Source organism: Pseudonaja textilis, chromosome 3 (genome assembly GCF_049901715.1).
Source record: "Pseudonaja textilis isolate UNSWEBS1 chromosome 3, rPseTex1.2, whole genome shotgun sequence".
Classification (NCBI taxonomy): domain Eukaryota; kingdom Metazoa; phylum Chordata; class Lepidosauria; order Squamata; family Elapidae; genus Pseudonaja; species Pseudonaja textilis.
Window position 1 is genome coordinate 30,644,594 of NC_141992.1, and position 19,789 is coordinate 30,664,382.

General features: G+C 38.6%; 1 protein-coding gene across 12 annotated transcripts in view; it reads left to right on the forward strand.

Moving 5' to 3' along the window:
- DLGAP4 (DLG associated protein 4) overlaps positions 1 to 17,963 on the forward strand; it is a 406,338-nt gene extending 388,375 nt beyond the window's left edge. For 6 of the 12 annotated variants that reach the window (XM_026697619.2, XM_087929114.1, XM_087929116.1 and 3 more), the window contains 6 exons: positions 4,010 to 4,371; positions 7,868 to 7,959; positions 8,431 to 8,840; positions 9,846 to 9,937; positions 11,552 to 11,704; positions 14,243 to 17,963. In XM_026697619.2, the coding sequence (XP_026553404.1) occupies positions 4,010 to 4,371; positions 7,868 to 7,959; positions 8,431 to 8,840; positions 9,846 to 9,937; positions 11,552 to 11,704; positions 14,243 to 14,461 (1,328 nt within the window). In that variant the 3' untranslated portion in view covers positions 14,462 to 17,963. Of the gene's footprint in view, positions 1 to 3,579; positions 4,372 to 7,867; positions 7,960 to 8,430; positions 8,841 to 9,845; positions 9,938 to 11,551; positions 11,705 to 14,242 lie in introns of all 12 variants that reach the window. The other 6 variants (XM_087929120.1, XM_087929121.1, XM_087929117.1 and 3 more) reach the window with 3 other exon arrangements.
- Positions 17,964 to 19,789: the final 1,826 nt, after the last annotated feature.

Below are 19,789 nucleotides of genomic sequence, written 5' to 3' on the forward strand. Positions count from 1 at the left end.
GAAGAGCACAGGGTGCCAGTGGCGAATTTGCCAATCTTGGTGTTCTCTGGCAAATGCCAAACATCCTGCATGGTATTGGGCTGTAAGCACAGCCCTCACTTGTGGACGTCGGGCCCTCATATCACCCTCATGGAGTCTGTTTCTGACCGTTTGAGCAGCCACATGCACATTTGTGGCCCGCTGGAGGTCATTTTACAGGACTCTGACAGTGCTCCTCCTGTCCCTCCTTGCACAAAGGCGGAGGTAGCAGTCCTGATGCTGGGTTATTGCCCTCCTACGGCCTCCTCCACGTCTCCTGATGTACTAGCCTGTTGCCTGGTAGCACCTCCATGCTCTGGACATTACACTGACAGAAACAGCATACCTTCTTGCCACAGCTCGCATTGATGTGCCATCCTGGATGAGCTGCACTACCTGAGCAACTTGTGTGAGTTGTAGACTCCATCTCATGCTACCACTAGAGTGAAAGCACTGCCAGCATTCAAAAGTGACCAAACCATCAGCCAGAAAGCCTAGGAACTGAGAAGTGGTCTGTGGTCACCACCTGCAGAACCACTCCTTTATTGGGGATGTCTTGCTATGTAATTGCCTCTGCTTTCCACCTGTTGTCTATTCCATTTGCACAACAGCATGTGAAATTGTCAATCAGTGTTGCTACCTCAGTGGACAGTTTGATTTCACAGAAGTGTGATTGACTTGGAGTTACATTGTGTTGTTTTAAGTGTTCCCTTTATTTTTTTGAGCAGTGTAGTTGGTGAATAAGCCACCTAGATTTACAAAAGCAAACACCACCACCCCACATACAAAAACACAGAAACCATATTATGGCTAAGATGCATGATGCACCCTGTCTTTGTGTGATCATTGAGAGAATGGTTTTCATTTGTCATCGTTTGAAATTCTTGGAATAGTGGACCTTAGAATGTGTGTTACTTACCTTCTCCTATTTCAGAGAATGAAATTGAATGTTGTATGAAAGCATTAGGCTTTTTCAGGATGAAAGGTGAATGATTGACATATGTAAACTTGGGTATGATTGAGAATTATGTCTAATTTGATAAATATACGTGATAATACAAGACCCAATTCACAGAATCAAATGACACGTTATCAGCCTCCCTACCTGACTGATTTTATTTTACATGGAAGCTAGTATGAGTTGTTCTGGATAGAAAGATGGCTGGCATATAAATTTAACAAATAAAATGGTGAAAAAACAATGCCATTCTATCTTAATTAAATTAAAGTAATTAAATTATAACTAATTTATCTTAATTGTAAATTATCTTAATTTACAAGCTTCTAGGCTATAAATTCATTTTTACAACTTTCCCTAACAAGTTGGTATACACGGAATCACCCTTCATTTTATCTTTATAGCCCTATAAGAACCCTGTGAATTTAGTTGGGGTTAGAGAAAACGACAGGCCCAAAGTCACGAACTGGATTCCATAGCATGAACATGAATCTGAGGCTCTCCCAGGCCTAATCAACACCTTAACATTTGTGTTGGAAAGCACAAATAAGCATTGGAGACCAATGTGAGAGACTGGAGGAGATGGTGAGGACCAGTCTCAGCTGTTTGCCTTCCAGTAAATGCATATTTTTTTATTGACTACATCCACAGCAGCTGTTTTATCAGAAATATATACCTAAAATATACTCTCAAAATTCAAAGTGAGTTTAGTGTGCAAAAAATCTAATATTTTAAAATTATTTTAATCAAAGCTTTCCCAGTTAGTAGATGCTTAGTTCTTGTGTACATTACTTCCCAGTTTGTTTATTTTTAAGCATATAATCCATTAAATATAGTAATACTAAACACATATCTAGAAAGTTGGTTACATGCAAGTGGAATGATTGTAAAATACAATCAGGAGTCACGCTACAAGATTTTTTTAAAGATTGAGTAGATTCACAATCTCAGCTGGGTTGATTAAATAAATAGTAGGTATGCTGCCAAAGTGAACATGATTAAACTGTAAGTCATTGGCTGCTTTTAACAAAGACAAGTGAATTAGCCGTGACGGATATAAAAGTTATTTTCCTCATATTGTGTTTTTTCCCATTTGTACTTTGTTCACTACTGTGAATGATTTGACTTTTAATCAATTCTCTTAATTATATGAATTAATTGAATCTGTCCTTCTTTGCATTGTAGCAATTTCTGTAAATTTTCAAACTACTTTCAAATTTTCTCTTTCCAGTGCTGAATACAAATGTGTCAACACTTCAGAAACCATCTTTGTTTTCCATCTGATAATTCCTGTCTATATAGATAATGTAAGATAGATTTCCCTTGTAGGTATATCTATCGGAAGTATAAGATCCTTAATATAAAGTTATTATTTTTTAAAATACTGAAAGTGTAGAAACAAATTGTTGTGAATCATAATAGCAGCTATGAAGATGGTGTACTGGAACTTGTGTGGGTTTTTTAATCCAGGTTTTCCACTTGTGGTTCAAGACATCCTGTTGTAGACAAGAGGCCTTATCATACTAGGTAGAACTGAATAATACTAACTGGTCTTTTTATTCAAACTGGTTTAGAATACTTCTGGCCCCATACACAATTTATCCATTTTGCATCGGAACATGTATATGGTTAACTTTTCTTTTCAAACAGTGAGTGAGAAATGTGTTAGATTTTAGTCCAGGTTTTCTTAGTAAATACATTAAAAACTCATAAATACATATGCTGGCACTTTGGGCTCCAGAGTATCAACACTGTTGTTATCCTTTCAACAGAGAGATCTTTCACTATAATTGTTGTTCCCTGCCACAATAAAATTGTTTAAAACCTGCTACAATAAAGTTCTTCAAAAAATTAAAACCCTACAAATATAAACTATAGTGTTCAAAAATAAGTCTTGGGGAAAAGAGAAAAATAAGATAAATATAAAGAATAGTTCTTGGCTCTTGTGTTGATTTATTAACATGGGATCCTGCCAAAAAGTGTACCTTAAAAAAACCATGAAAAAATAAATCTTGCCTGACTGACATTTGGTATTGGCCAAGATTAGAGGGAACAAATGCTTGTCTGGAATCATTTGATAGTTACTCATAGGAAATGCCAACTTCTGAAATGCTATTTTCTGGGAGGAAAATGCTTGAAACCTACAATTCTATACGCATTAAAAGAAAGTAGCCAATATCTATGGCTGTATACAAACAATTAGGCTTTTTTTATCAAATTGTATGCTTCAATAAATTCCTAATGAACAGAGGCTGGAATAACTCTACATTTACAAAATTTAACCCAAAATCTTTCTGCAAATCTGAATACATACTTAGTATTTAAGAGATTTGCTGATTCAAAACAAGAAAGGGTAAATAGGGTAGGTGGAAAGGTTTGAGTACCCCTTCAGTGTCTTGGCTATGACAGATGAATATATCTGGAATATTTTACACATTCTATTCTGCATAAAGAAAAATGGAGAATTACTCTTGATTCCAGCTCCTGAATCTAGGTAGCCATCAACAGAGCTTTAATACACAATAACTTTATTTGTTAACAAAATTATGAAGAATATGAATATTTTCTGACAGAATCCCTTTGTGGCATTTTTCCTCTTTTAGGTATAACAGCTTAGTCAAGATACTGAGGCCGTCAACTGATCATTTCAAATACCAAGAGGTGGCCTAACCAGGAGCTTAAATACAAAATTAAAACTGCAGGCGGCCAAAGTGGCTCTTTAGCCACCTAATCTTGCTTTCTAGCTTTCTGGAAGGGTGCTCTTCACTTCTTTCATTATCTTCCAGTCTGTGTTATAATGTTCCTCTTGATTTTCACAGCAAGGTAGTGCTGGCTAATAGTGTGCTTTATTTGGGCTGCTGTGTGCTTTTTTCTTTGCTGGGTAGACTGGGGCATTTTGCAGTGGTGCTTATGAGCTTCTCTTAATACAGAGATGTGCATTTGCTCTCTATTCACTAGATCTTTTGCTGCTTTTTCTTTCTTTCTTCCATGACCCTTCTGTCCCTTCACACTTCCTTGCCTCCACTGTCACAGGTTCGGCATGCCTAGTGGGCTATAAAAAGACACCACCACCAGTCCCACCTCGGACCACCTCAAAGCCATTCATCTCTGTCACGGTGCAGAGCAGCACTGAATCGGCACAGGACAACTACCTGGACAACCAAGACCACAAGAGTGAAGTCAACAGCCAGTCGGGACTGAGCAATTCCTCAGATAGCTTAGACAGTAATAGGCCACCTAGCGTAACGAGAGGAAACCTCACCACTCCAGTCAATGAGCCTCCTGAGTTACCCCAGAAAAATGCATCCTTGAAGAGCGACAAAGGAACATTGACGAACGAAGAGCCGAAGGTGGAGAACATCCCCAAAAGGAAGCTGTCATCTATAGGAATACAAGTATGGACTAGTTTGTTTTAATTAGTACTAGAATATGATCTTACTGTAACCATTTCTGTAAATATGCATACCTGTTTAACTGCTCTGGGGTCAATGCTACTGCATGCTTCTGGAGTGATTTGGCTTTATAAAACTCTGGAGTGTGGGGAGAGGTGCATTTGAGGAAAAATGCCATTGGATAAATTAAGCAACACAAAAGGATTCGATTAAAACTGTGCAAGCTGCAAGCTCTGTTTTTTGAGGAAATTGTTTCATTCTTATATATTCCCTTTAGATCACCATGCCTAGGTGGAATAAATCACCATGCTCATTCTGATGCATAGGAGGCCACAGAAAAAAGACAGCAGGTAGAACTAAGGTCATCCCTTAAGGCATTTCTGAACAGAAGTAATCTCTAAATTACTTGTTTCCTACAGTTATCAGCAATAATTAAGGTTGAAGTTATTTGTAAAAATGTGTAGAGATTTAGCTTGGGGAAAAACAAAGGTAGATAATTTCTGGTCAAAGTGTACATGGAATCATTAGCAAAGGCATGTAGGTTGTCTTGAACAGAAGCAGGAGATATATCTCTGAATTGATATGGTAAATGTAAAATGCAGAGAACTACTTTATTTGAGTATTGATACCATGAAGTTTGGCCATGCTTCTGCAGAATAAGATAACAGGCCATAGAACAGAGGTGGGGAACTATGGCCGCTTTATGACTTGTGGACTGCAATTCCCAGAATTCCTGAGCCAGCATTAGATTTCCATCTAAAAGCAAAAGCAGGAGAATCTAAAGCAGGAGAGGAAGCAAAATAACGTCCTGATGAGGCTTTAGGAAATCTACGAATCTACTAATTAGACTACATGGAAGCATGAAAAAGCATTTGGGAATAAATGTCCATTTGGGTGCCATGAGATAAAATAATTGATGTTAAATAAACTGAAGAGCAACCAAGTATTTAGCCTCCTTTTTGATTCAAGAAATGGTCACAAAAGGAAGCACATGAATCAAAGGTGTGTGTATGCCTTTGGCTTCCATTTCAGCTCTCCCAAATTGCTATAGAGAGAGTGGACTTTATGAAATCTAACCAGGCTGCTTCTGAAGTGAGATATTTGAAACAAAACCCAGTTATCCTCATTTTCACATCATGAGCATCATCACATGTTATTTGCTTGTCAGTCAATAAAATGTCACTTAGTTTGGGCTTTGCCTTTCCAGATATTCTAATACAGGAATTTTGAAAAAGACATTTTATGTACCTGTTGAAACTGTTAAGCATAGCATTCTGCCATGTTTGACACAGCTTTCTATCAAAGAATCATTAGTTATATTTTGTAAGGAATGTGGCCCCTTAACACCATGGAAATTTCTAGGCAATCTGATGAACATGACAAAAATATGACACTACAGGTAGTCCTTGACTTAACAACATTCATTTAGGGACCAATCTAAAGTTACAACATCACTGAAAAATGTAACTTACAACCGATTCTCACACTTATGGTCATCACAGCATCCCTGTGGCTACATGATCAAGTTGATTGGCAGTCAAATGTATTTATGAGAGTTGCCAGGTACAGAGGTCCTATGAGTATCATTTGCAACTTCCCAGTCAGCTTCTGACAAGAAAAGTCAATGAGGGAAGTCATATTTGATAAATGGCCATTAATAACTATGGTTTACTTAAGGTCATAAATTAACTCACTTAACAAGCTTAAATTCCCTTTGCTTGGCAACCAAAATTCTGGTCCCAATTGTGATCATAAGTCAAGGACTACCTGTATCCAGCAGTGAAAAGAGGGTTAATTCGGGATTGTTTAATAAATTAATACTTGCTATTTTATAGGAAGTTTTGTGATCACATTTTCCTGATACAGTAGCAGCCCTTTAGAACAGGGGTCCCCAACCTTGGCAACTTTATGATTTGTGGATTTTAAATCCCAGAATTCTAGTAGTTGAAGTCCACAAGTTGTAAAGTTGCCAAGATTGGAGATCCCTGCTTTAGAACAGGGTTCCCCAAGCCCTAAGCTGTGAACCAGTACCAGTACCACAGCTTGTTTGGAACCGGGCCACGGAAGTGGTGGGTGAGCGCACACACACACACAGTTCCATTCTTGTGCAAATGGAGTTGCAAGCACACTCACCCACCACTGACATGGAACTATCCTCTCTACCCCACCCCACCTTGCCAATCCACAATGCCAGAAAGGTTAGGAAACACTGCTTTAGAAGGATAAGGATGCAAACAGGAGCCCTGTAAAAGTAGAGACTGGGAAGCCGCCTGGGGTGTTTCCAGAATGAACGGCCTTGTGGCCACCACCTCCACCTCCATCCAAGCATGACTAGAGTTTGAGATTATAGTTCCACTTTAAATTGACAACCTCTTTGCAATAAGTGGCTTTTTTGTGGCACAAGAGTTTGCCATTTCTAAAATCTTAATAGGGAAGAAGTTTAATTATTACTTATCCTCTACTATTTATTTACCCTTGTTTGAAAGAGCATATTCAGAGAATGACCGAACTCCCTTTGGCATCATGCCCTTCCGTTATTCTATGTAATATTTTGACCCTGATACTACATTGTCAGAAAGATAGCTCTGAATGATGCGTTTGGTGACTTCCCATGTTGAAGAAAAAATGGTGGCATGTTGGAATTAGTTGAACTACCCTTGGTGCACCTGATATGCCTTCATCAAAAGGCTTTAAAGTGGGCCACAAGCTTTGTTGAGCTTTTGATGCTATTTTGACATTGGCTTTCATTATGCAAATAGAGAACTGATTCAGTTTGGACTTCTGTCCTCATGCATGTGTAACAGTTAAAAAAATATTAAAATATCAGTTATAAGCAACATCAATAAATTTGTCTCTAAACCAATTGTCCTAAGGCCTGTTGAGCAATCTGAGTGGCATTTAGGTGAACATGTGACTTAACACATGGTAAAGCTTGATTCTAAATTCAGATCATATTAAAATAAATTCTGTAGATGTATTACATATCTATAGATATATAGATATCAGTAGTATGCCTTGGTTGCATTTCTGTTCTCATGTCTCTAAAATTTCTTTTAGATAATTTTATTTAACAGTATATCTGACCTTTGACAGTATATATGACTTTTTAAAGAAATTTGAATTACAGGTAGCTAATTGTTCAGTTAAAAATTAACCTAGAATTTTTAGAACAGAATAAAAAATGAATGAAAACTGCCTTTTAAGTTTATCTTTTAGTAGGACAGTGTAACTTTGGCTAGAGCCATAGTTTTCCTTCTTTCCCCGCCCCCATTCAGAACTTTTAGCCATTCTGAGTCAATGTTGGGCATTCTGATTGGGTCCATTGCAGATTCCTCCTGGTCTTAACAAAAAAACCTTTTGCTGCCTTTTGGTGTGTGGTGTCTGCATGATCACTATGTGTGTGTTTGTGTGCACGCATGCCTCTTCCCTTCTAATGTGAATTCTAGCAGCAAGTTTTTGTGTTTTTGTTTTTTTTTGTTTGTATCTTTTTGTTAATAAGGTTGACTGCCTTCAACCAGTGGCAAAAGAGGAGCTCCCTCCATCAGCCACCAAATTCCAGTCCATCGGGGTACAGGTAGAGGACGAGTGGCGGTAAGTGGAAGACACAGGGTTTTTTTTTTAAAGGAAAAAAAAAACCATGCAGTTGCAATCTCCCAATTTATAGTTTAGTTTCTTTTTTCCTATTCCAAATCACCGTTTGGGTAGTGGTGATTCCCAAATCCTTTCTCAACAGCAAGTGCTCTCACCAAAACAAAGAGGCTTAGTCATGTAAGAGATTCGTTGGGAATCTGAACTGAACAATAGAACTGGAGATGTAATTACAGATGCTTGCCAGTTTTTGTTTGGATGCCCTACTGTAGTAAGCAGGCAACCTTATAATTTCGTCTGTCTGCATGTATGGTGTGTGTATTTGTGTGCAGGGAAAGATGGGAAAGGAAATGCAGTTCAGCTGCAGATGCATAAACAAATACATATTGTTGTCTCTGCGTGCTGGGGAATAGATCCAGCCCTCTGCAAGAGCCGCTTTTCCTGATTGTCTCTTGCCCCTCTTTCATTTTATAGCAACAGCCACTCTCACAGCATGTCCAACAAACAGGATACAGATTCTGACTCTCAAGAGCTGAATAATTCTACCTGTAAATCATCTGAAAGAAACCTTGCTGATTGTTCCCCCTGCAACAACTCCAACAACCTTGATGCTAACACGAGGCAAGCAGCCATGCCCTCTGAAAGCAAGAAAAACCTCTCCTATGGAGATAGCAATGACCCAGCCCTGGAACCTTCCTCTCTCCCTCCTCCTGATCCTTGGCTTGAAACATCCACTAACACTCCATCAGAACCAACACAGCCGGGAGCTTGCCGAAGGGATGGGTACTGGTTTCAGAAGCTACTGCAGGCAGAGACGGAAAGGTTGGAAGGGTGGTGTCGACAGATGGACCAAGAGACTAAAGAGAATAATCTCTCTGAAGAAGGTGAGCAAGGATGATAGCCTGGCATTAGTGAGATTTGAAGCTTAAAGTGGGCCAAATCTTTCCATGCCTCGAGCTGGGCCCAAAAGCAAATTATTGGGAGGAGGGCTATTCCTATATGTTAGGGATTGTCCAGACAAACAGCAGAGTTCTGTATATCTTAATTCCTCCTTTTTTAAGATTTCAATTATGATTAACCATAGTTAATGAAGAAAATACTGCAGTTGTTCCAATTGTTATGGTGTGCCATTTCTATGCTTTCACTGATACCCTGGAGAGAAATGTTGCATCTTCCTTTCATTTAGAAAGATGCCGTGGTGCCATCAGTACTCTATAATTCTGAAGAAAGTTAAGTGTAAAGGACATGGAGTTTTAAATAGGAATCTACTTTTCTGAGATTTTTCAATGTGGTTAGGAAAAGAGTAGACGGGAAGTTCTAAATCTCCTTTTGGCAGCAAACCAATTTCTAAAATATTCACTTGTGATGGAATATAGACCCTTGGACTCTATCCTATCCATCAGAGTTGACAAACCTATGGTGATTAAAATTCCTGGGTCACAAACCTGTGCTTAGAAAGTTGCATTCTTGAATGTTTTCTTTGTGGTCACAAATACTGTGAAAAGGGTTGGTTGAGGGGGAAACAGCATTGGAGTCAACATTTTCTGCCTCCCCTGAAGACTTCATTGGCCCTCTATCATAAACAAAGTGTCATTCAGCGGTGTGGCTGCCTGCCATTTCTGTACAGGCAATTGATGTTGGCAGTAGAAAGAACATGGGCTAACCAAACATGCACTGACAAAAAAAAAACATAGAAGTCATTTGTAATGGCTTGCCTTTAATGGTTCTGAGTGAAACAGTTCTGTTCTTGGAAGGAGGCAGTGGGGCAGAGGTTAGTATGCCTAAAGGTCAAAAGAAGGCCTTTTTACCTTAAATCTCCTGGCATTTTCTGTTTTTGAATTATTTATCTTGCTTGACTGATTTTCTTTCTTTCTGCCTGTCACGTTCAGTCTTAGGCAAAGTCCTCAGTGCAGTGGGCAGTGCACAACTACTAATGTCACAGAAATTCCAACAATTCCGTGGCCTCTGTGACCAAAACTTGGTGAGTGTGCAGATCTCTGTTATTTGTATCAAACACCCTCCTCCAGCATGGCATATAGTCTTACGCCATCCATCTCCACTTTGGGCTGGTTATTTAATTGGATTCAGAGAGAGTCCAGGTAATATTGGTCCACCACCAGCAATGAATGGACCCAAAAGGGTTCTAGAAGGAACTAGGTTTGTTTGTGATGGTCTATTTCATGGTCTGACTGAGACCTTAGTTGCCACTTGGTACAAGAAGGTGGCTGTGAAGTTGAATCAGTATGTGTCTATGCAACCTCTCCCTTCCCATGGGTCGTCTACTTTCCAAGGTTTATGGAACATCTAAGGAAGGTGAAATGGGAGAAGAGATATCTAAAGCACCACTGGAGGTCAACAAAAACTGAACCTGACTGAACAGGGGACTACCTTGTGGCAGACAATTTGTCTCTGCCCTCTTGCATCTGTGGATTGCTGCCCACTGGCCTTGTTCTGGGTGACTCGAGCTCTTCTGGATAGAGAGAACTCAAGAGAATCATCTACAAGATTGTGCAGAGAAATTTTCAGAGCATTTGTCTGACAAAATTACTTGAATTCATTCCCAGTTAGCTTTGGTGCAAGTCCTATGGATATGCCTGGGGCAAAAGCTTGCCCTGTTATAGGGGTAGGGAATGGTTTAATGGGCAGGGCATGAAGAAGTGGACAGGATCCTTATGACCATGAGGTCAGCTATTAGCTCATCAGATTCATGCCTCTTCTGATAGGCTAAGACTGCCTGGAAGGTGACTGGATTGGTTCTAACAGTGAATTCATCATTCTAATTAGATGAATGAACCAAGGAGGCATTATCTGGACCCTTTCAGTCAATGGACAGAAATAACATTGTTTGCACTTTTGAATATTCTATGGCATGAGCAGGATGGGGGGGGGGGGGGCAAAACCAAGTGGCTTTGGGTCTTAGGACCTTCTGGATCTGGGACTTTACTATCTTTGGTGCAGATAGGGTGGCACTGCCACAAGCAGATCCAGTGCAAAATCCTTCTGGATTTATGATTATTGCTTGAGGAGCAGGTGGAGTTGTGGCTTAGAGGCTTTTGTACAATTTTGTATAGAACGCCAGTTCCACCCATTCCTGGATCGTGAGGCTCTACTTACAGTTACTCATGTCCTGGCCACCTCCCAAATGGATGACTGTGATGTGGCTTCCCCTGATTGTATTGTATTAGATTCTTTGCCACACCCGGTGCTATGAATAGTTATCCTTGATGGCAAGGAATAGACCTCGATTCTTGTTCAGAATAGGCTACAATGCAATTGCCATATTGCTTTTGAGAAATTTCTTTGCTTGGCAAATGCAGGATCAATCAACAAAAATAGTATTGGCAATAACAGTAGCCTACTCCGTTATGTAGTAAAACATTGTTATAAAAGAAATAAAGTTCATGTCACCAAATTGCACTTGCATTCAAATCATGAATAAAAATGGACCTGAACCTCGATCTGTTCATTACTGTTAGCATGAACTTTAAAACTATCTGCAATTTGAATCAAGTTCAATTCGTTGTTGTCGTTTTTAAATTCTAAATGAACTGCAACATTTTAGGAGAACTTCATCTGCCTTATTTGTTCACTACAGAACCCCAATTCCAATCCTAGGCCCACAGCACAGGACCTTGCTGGGTTTTGGGATCTCTTACAGTTGTCCATTGAAGACATCAGCATGAAATTTGATGAGCTGTACCACCTGAAAGCTAATGGTTGGCAGGTGACAGAGCCATTGGAGAAGAAGGTAAGCATCAAGAATACCAGAGTCAAACTCCTTCAGTGTACATTTTGTTGTTTTTATGGATTTATATAGAACATCTCTTGTCCATGTTAAACATCTTATTGCTTTATCCTAAATTCAATTACATTAAATGTATTAGGAAATAAGAATTAGTTGTCTGGTGAAATTATATTAAAGTATGCACACTTGATGAAGTTCTTCTATACATATAATTAATTTTGATTTAAAATATTACCAGTAGTCTTCAACTTACAACCATTCACTTAAATGGTTAAAACCATGCAGCATTCCCCTGGGCACATGATCAAAATTCAGGCATTTTGCAACTGCATGGGTTTAGGACAGTTGCAATGTCCTGGGGTCATGTGATCACCTTTTGTCACCTGACAAACAAAAGTTAATAGGGAAGACAGATTCACTTAACCATCATGTTACTAACTTAACAGCTGCATTGAGTCAATTAACAACTGTGGCAAGAAAGGTTTGAAATGGGGAAAAATTAACTGAACAGCTGTCTTGCTTAGCAATGGAAACTTGGGACTCGGTTGTGGTCATATGTTAAGGACTACCTGTATTGCCATGCTTCCAGATATCCTTGCACAAATCTCTATATAATATATTTTACAACTTGCTAAAATGATTGTATGTTTAAAGATTATAGGAGTAAAAACCTCAGTTGTTACTGAGAAAATAGCATATTGGGGCAAGGCAAACATCTCTGCAATGGCAGTTCCATAAATAGGGCACCACTTCCTTCGCATTACATTGGATAGAGGAGGAGTCTTTCCAAAGATGACCTCAGAACTCTTGACAGGTTGATTCAGGAACAAAAATAGGCACTTGATTTTAAGCAGTGTAGACCGTAATGGAAATCTATACACCTTCAAATGAAGCTTGACTACATGGACATATCCATGAGGTTTTTGGCAACTGTGCAAAAGTATGATCAACTCTCAACTCAGCAGACAGATCTAGTATTTCTTGGAGATCTCCTACCTAAATGCTAATCATATCTGATCCTTCTAAGGTTTTCATACCAACACAGTTTGGACTGAAAGCTTGTGAAGTTCTTTCAAGAGCCAGCAATAATTGTCTTTTAGCATGTTTGTTATTGTCTACAAAAGCAGCCACATATATGTTAATTTCAAGTTTAGGAATCCTTCCCCAACATTATTTTGAAATATACTTTTCCCAAGTATAACCTGCCTGCTATACTTGAAATTGACAAGTTTTCTTTACAGCACTTATATTATTTTGATTATTCATAATAATGTTTAACATAAAATTGAAGTACTTAAGTTATTCCTTCAGTATTACCCTATTAATGTATCCAAAAAGGTGTAAACAGTTCTTATGGTTTTTAAAACTTGAAGCAACTTTGGTTTAATTACTCTGCTCGTACTTATGTTGCATGTTGGGGATCTGGTGGTTTTCATAAATAACCTTTCTGACTTAGAAGCAACCCAAGGTATCCTGGAAGTGATCCAGTCCAAAATAAAGGGTTTTTTTGGTCCAAAAGCCATGTGGCATTTTGCAACACTTCTGATATGGAGAAATTACTTCTAAAAACTGTTGGTTCTTTGTGCCTAAGCCTGTATATCTGTAGTCAAATCTGTACAGCATATGAACAATCAATCCATGATTCCCTGTCAGACATCCTCTTTGAATCTTACTTTAGTCCTGTCCATTATTGTGTCTCTATATTACAGGATTAAATTTAACTCTGATAGTTGTAAATGATGTTTTATGCTCATTCTATCACTATTGAATAATGTAACTGGAGCTTCAAGATAGTTATTTTATTTCAGATTTGGTTCAATACAGCCTGAATTTTATTGCCTTAAATTAGTTTAATAATGATGGTGTTTTGACAAATTTGTTCTATTATGTGGGGAAGCAAAATTTAACTTTTAAAACTAATAGTTAGCATTCCTTAGTTTAAATTTGCTATATGAAAACTCATCAAAGGCAAGGGAAAAGAAATACAGGTAATCTTCGACTTACAACTATTTGTTTAGCAATCATTGAAAGTTACAATGATACTGGAAAAAAAAACTTCTGACCAGTCCTCATGTTTAAGGCCAGTTTGGTTCCCCAGGGTCATGTGATCAAAGTTTGAGTACTTGGCAACTGGCATGTATTTATAACAGTTGCAGTAGGGGGAGAGGGTGTCATACGATCACTATTTGCAACCTTCCCAGCTGGCTTTTTCTGACAAACAAAGTCAATGGGAGAAACCAGATTTGATTAATGACCATGTGATTTTCTTAACAACTGAAGTGATTCACTTAACAATTGTGACCAAAAAAAATCATAAATTGGGTGCAAATTTGCTTAACCACCAGTGGAAATTCTGTTCCCACTCGTGGTCATAAGTCAAGAACTACCTCTAAAATAAAGGAGGCAGGAATGAGATTTTTGATATATAGATGTACTAGTAACAGTTTCTCATTTTTGAAAATCCACTTCTGTCAGTGCTGTGTAATGTTGAGAGTTACGGATTCTGTTTTTCTACATTTTTGCTATTATTCCTCCCTAAAGGAAGAAAAGAAACCACCCCCTCCTGTTCCAAAGAAGCCAGCTAAACCGAAATCTCAGCTAAACCGGGATAAGGCATCTGACTCAGTGGACAAGCAGCGCCAGGAAGCTCGCAAACGCCTCATGGCAGCCAAGCGTGCGGCCTCTGTTCGACAAAACTCTGCCACTGAGAGTGCGGACAGCATTGAAATCTACGTTCCTGAGGCACAGACCCGTCTTTGAGCAAAGGGAAGAGGAAGAAAACACTTTTTTTCACACCATTAAAAGAGGAAAACAAAACAAAAAAAAATGGGTTCACTAAACAGTAGTGTGATTTCTTTGGTCTAGAGATACCAGAGCCAACCCTGCCAAGGGCTCCCAATTAGACCTTTCCTGGTTCTGTGCTTTGGTTTTTCTCCTCCCCATCTTTCACGCTGGCTGTGGTGTGGCTGAACAAACTTTTGGAAACACAGTCCTTTACACTTGGAACTGCAACCTTTTTACTTGTCAATCTGAGGAGAATTATTAGCTTGTTTACATGAAATGGACTAAATTGAAACAAACAAACTCCCCCTGCCCGCCTTCAGCACTTGCCATGCTGTGCTTCCCCCACCCCGAATCCTTTGGCTATTTGTTCTGTCTTCTATCCCCAGAGAATCTCTTTATCTCCACCCTCACTGTTTTTCTTGCATTTTATAGTTGTCTCCTCTTTGCCATCCTTTTCTCTGCATGGCATCATTTACTGTGTTAGAAGTAAACTCTTCTACAGTGCTGCAGAAGAAAACACCGCTCAGCGTGTACTCTTGCACTCTGCTAGTGAGCAGCCTTCAGTTTTGTTACATATTATTTCCTTTATAGATGGGTTGGGAGTGGGTGGCCAGGGCTGGGTTGGGTTGGGGGAGGCAGTGAGGCTTTAGGGTTAATATATCTTGTAGTCCAATGATGTAAACAGAGGGCACATTCGGTGAGATATAAACGGTGTGTTTTGTTGTAATAGCCTGGAAGCAAAAAAAAAAAAAAAAAAGTGCAATAAGAGAAGTGTTTTGTCTGCACACTCCCATGAATAGTGCTGCAAAAGAAGGATTTCCTATCCAGGGCATCCGAAAGAAACACAGCAAGGTGGATTCACATGTTGCCGCACACACTTTTCTTTTTTTCCTGTACTCTCTTCCCCTTTGCAATTTTTTGTATGTGATTTTGTGTGCAAGGATCAATGTATAAGAAACCAGCTGCTATACAAAGGGTGGGAAAAACTTTCAAAGTTGTACTTAATACGTTCTATGGTGAAAGACAATGGTTTTTGTACTGAAAAAAAAAATGAGGTAGATATTAGATGGTTGGCAAATTGCCTGCCTGTATGTATGTGTACATATGCACATAATACACTTAGTAGGATATGTAAATTTAATACATACCAATGCATACATAGCTAATCACACATGTACACATTCAGATGGTGTCTTTAAAAAGCACCTCCAAGAGGATGGGTGTATGTATAGCATATATTTTTACATGTACTATAGCTAGATGTGTGTAAAAGTGTGTGCAAAAATATATACCGTGCATATTCTCAGCCATTCTGGCCCCTTCTGTCTCATATTTTTGGAGGAACCATCATGAAATTTCATTTGACCTTCCTCTTTCCCTCTGCACACCTATTTTGAACTAATCAATGAAGCCAGGAATCAAACAGCCAAATCTAAATTTCTCCTGTGCCCTCCACACTACCCTGTTTTCCATTTCTACACTTCTCAGAAAGCTGTGCACTGTAATTTGGGGAGTCTTGAGAAAAGAAGGTATTTGATGGATAGCCTAAAGTGACCAGAACACAAAAGAATTTTTTTTACTGGTACATTAATGAAAATCATGTCAGTGAATGCTGTCTATGCATAGGGAGTGTTAGATTCTTACCTGCCCACTTAATGTACAATTTTGTAATCTGTGAAAGCTTGACCATATAGAGTATGGCTTCAAAAGAGACTTGATTTATTCTATTTTCCTCTCCCTCTCCAATAACCTTACTTTGATGATGGAGGGTGCTTGATGAACTTTTGAAACAAGTGGCTGACTTTCACAGTTCTTCCTATTAAAATTTGAAACGCTTGGAATGTGACTTTTTTTACTTGCATTTCCCAAAGCAGCAATGTTAGAAATTAGGGCAGGTGTTTGATGGACTCCGTTTCAATAGTATATGTTTTGGCGTGCAGTTTGTCAGTGGGATTAAATCTTAAATGTATGTAATTCAGCAAAACAGGTCTCCCGGTTTTAGAGAAGTGTTTGCTTCCACAATTACACAATTACCTTGAAAAAAAGATAGACATGCTTTTCTCTGGTATATGTATTTACATGCTATATACACGGAATATATTTGTCCATTTTACATCTTAGGTGTATTTACAAAGGGGCATTTTTAGCTGATGTGTACCCCTGGTGTGAATTGGCATCGTTAGTTTGTTGCAATAAAAATAGTAAAGATCATGGGTTCTGAAACAGTCCTGAAAAACACTTGGGGTCCTGACACAAGGGCTTGTCTTCAGCATGCCTCCAGCATTGCTAACCACACTTGGGAGGTAATTATGGGCTTTGGTGGAAGAGAGATCAAAGCAAGGGCAGTCAGCTGGTTTCAAAGCAAGGAAACATCAGAAGTTTTACTTCAAACTCTCAGCACTGACCTTTCTCCCCCAATGTTTTCTTTTAAAGGCCTACTTGGTAGTAACTACTACTTGATCCTCAAAAGAGCACTGAAAATAGTTTCCATAGATGGCACTTGCATGAAATGACACATTTGCTGAAGTATGCATACTTCAGGAATTGAAATATTGTGGTCACCTTTCCTTCTGTATCTCCTCCAACTGTAGCAGAGGATTCTTCACAAAACTAACTTATTCTAATCTACAAATCCGTATTAGCGATAAGGTAGCCTCTCTCTAATCCAAATCTTGCGTCTGTGGATGACATAGCTTCTTTTCAAAATGTGTAAAGCAGTGTTTCTCAACCTTGACAATTTTAACATGGATTTCAACTCTCAGACTACTCTATCCAAAATTCTAGAGTTGAAATCCACACATCTTAGAATGAGAAATACTCTTCTGAATGTTCTGGGATGACTTAAATGGAATTTAAAAACATCCACATTCATAAAATGGAAATACATCCAATATTTACTCTTGATAGCATTCACTGGACCGTGTTCCGATCCCTTAAAATTTAATACAGTAATTCAGCCATAAATGGACCGAATTTATAAAATTGGCCAAATCTGACCTTTATGTGATTCAAGGAAATACCCAATAGGTTTTAAATCTGGTGGTAGAACTACAAATACTTAGGTGAATTAATTTCTTAATAGCAATAATTCTGTGAAATGAGCAGGATGCCTTATGCTTGTTTCCCTCCTCCTTGCATTTTAGTTTTGATCTTCAGCTTCATTGGTTTTCAACAGAGAATGTAAACAGAGCCAGGGTTAAAGTTGCTCTGAAAAATCAATTTGGTGGAACTGTGCTCCATATATGCTTGCCTAGTTGTATTTACCTAATTGTGTGATTTGAAAAGCAATGTACCTATTATTTTGATGACCTGTTTCCTCCCAACCATGAATAATGGTAATATGTTCCCCCAAGTGATATTTCTTAGTTTTATGGCAGGAAAAGAAAAAAAAGGAGGGAGAGGATTACTTAGGACTGTGATTGATATTGATGATGGGCTAGGTTTTTTTGTTTGTTTTGTTTGTTTTTTTTAAGGAAAAGAGAAATTAAAGCCTTGTACCAGACCCATGGCCCAACGGTTTGTAATGTGAGTTTTGCTGCCATTATAAAACAAAATATAGTAAAACAAAAGGATCTATTTGATGCTCTTATGCCTGTCTCCTTGCAATCTCTGATCTACTTTTTAGAGCTAGCAATCAGATGTAAAAGGAAAAATGGAGAGATTAGGGAAAGTGTATCTGAAAACACTGTAGACACTTAATTTAGACTCTTTTTTTTGTTGTCTCTTAGAGCAGGGATGTCAAACTCTTATTTCATTGAGGGCCGCATCAGAGCTGTGTTTGATCTGTGGGGGGTGGCTAGTTCTGTGTCACTCATCGAGGCTCCGTTTTTGGCCACGATGGCCTCCTGCAGCCCTCTGCCAGTGAAAATGGAGCTCAGGGAGGCCATGCAGAAGCCTCCCAGGCTGTTTTGGGCTGCGACAGCCTCCTGCAACCCTCGGCTGCATGGCCTCCCTGAGTTCCATTTTCACTGGCAGAGGGCTGCAGGAGGCCATTGGGTGGTAGGAGCCCAAAACAGAGCTGGGGAGGGTTGCATACAGTTCTCCCAAGCTCCCTTTTAGCTGGCAGAGGCACCGCGGGTCAGTCCTTCACTGTTTTCAGGGAGGGACCGCGGGCCAGATCTAAGCATCCCGCAGGCTGGATCTGGCCCCCTGGGCCTTGAGTTTGACACCCCTATTTTAGTATGACCAAATTAATCTTTAATAAATGAACAAAAGCATTGCAAGAGTATTCTCTAAATCCATGTTTATTGCCTGATGATCTAGCAATGTTGGTTTTCACCAACTTTAAAATTTAGCCACAAAATTAGATATTTTCCCAATCAAAAAATGTTCTTTCTATATTCCTTTGAAATCATTTAGCAGCTGAATGTTGGCTAATCAATCATTTGGTTAATAGCTCTATATCTTGGCCATTTGATCTCTGTCATTAACTTTCCTGGATATTCAAAGGATACTTTACTTTGAAATAGTGTTCTTACTAGAAAGAGTAAACCAAAGAAACAGTACTGAGCAATTAAATGGAAGAATTGTATTGTCTCAGCCCTTAATATAAAATTGTATGGTAGCAATGATACAGCACAGGGCTGAGTGACTTATTCCATCTCTTTCTATTTCATGCTTCTGAACTAGAATAGCAAATATTTTAGATCTGGGGACATATGAGCAACATTCTCTTATCAGGTTAAACTTGAATTTCAAGCTCTGTTCTTGCAAAACTCTTTATTCTTTTTTCATTGAGCTAATTTATGCTTCAGTTGTCTTTTCTTGCTCACCAAATTTTGCACGATATTGTACAGACTGAAGAGATTATATGTATAGAGAAAAAGATGAAATGTGCTTTTTATATATTGGCTTTTTAAATTACAGGGAAAGATTTTTAAATTATAGTGTTGCACACTGGTACAATGGATAGAAAATATATAAATTAGGGAAGAAAAGCTCCCCCCCTCCAATCTTACTGAAATACAACTCCCATCCCATGTGAAATTCAATATCTGATATAATTTCCTACTTATGCTGTAGATACAATACACACATTTGACAAATACATTGCTAACAGTAGTATCCTTTATTGATGTTCTTTCCAAAAGAAGCAAAAATATGTACACAATGGAAATTACTCTTATTGCCCTGTTGATGACTAGGTCTGTTTATTTCCACATTTAAATTTTTGTTTTAAGCTGTATAAAATTGTTTTAGTATACTATGCAAGAATAATCCCATTGCCAATTCTTAATTCCCTAATTAGTGTGCTGGCTTGTCCCTGGTAGCATTCAATATTATTCACTTTCTGGAATACATTTC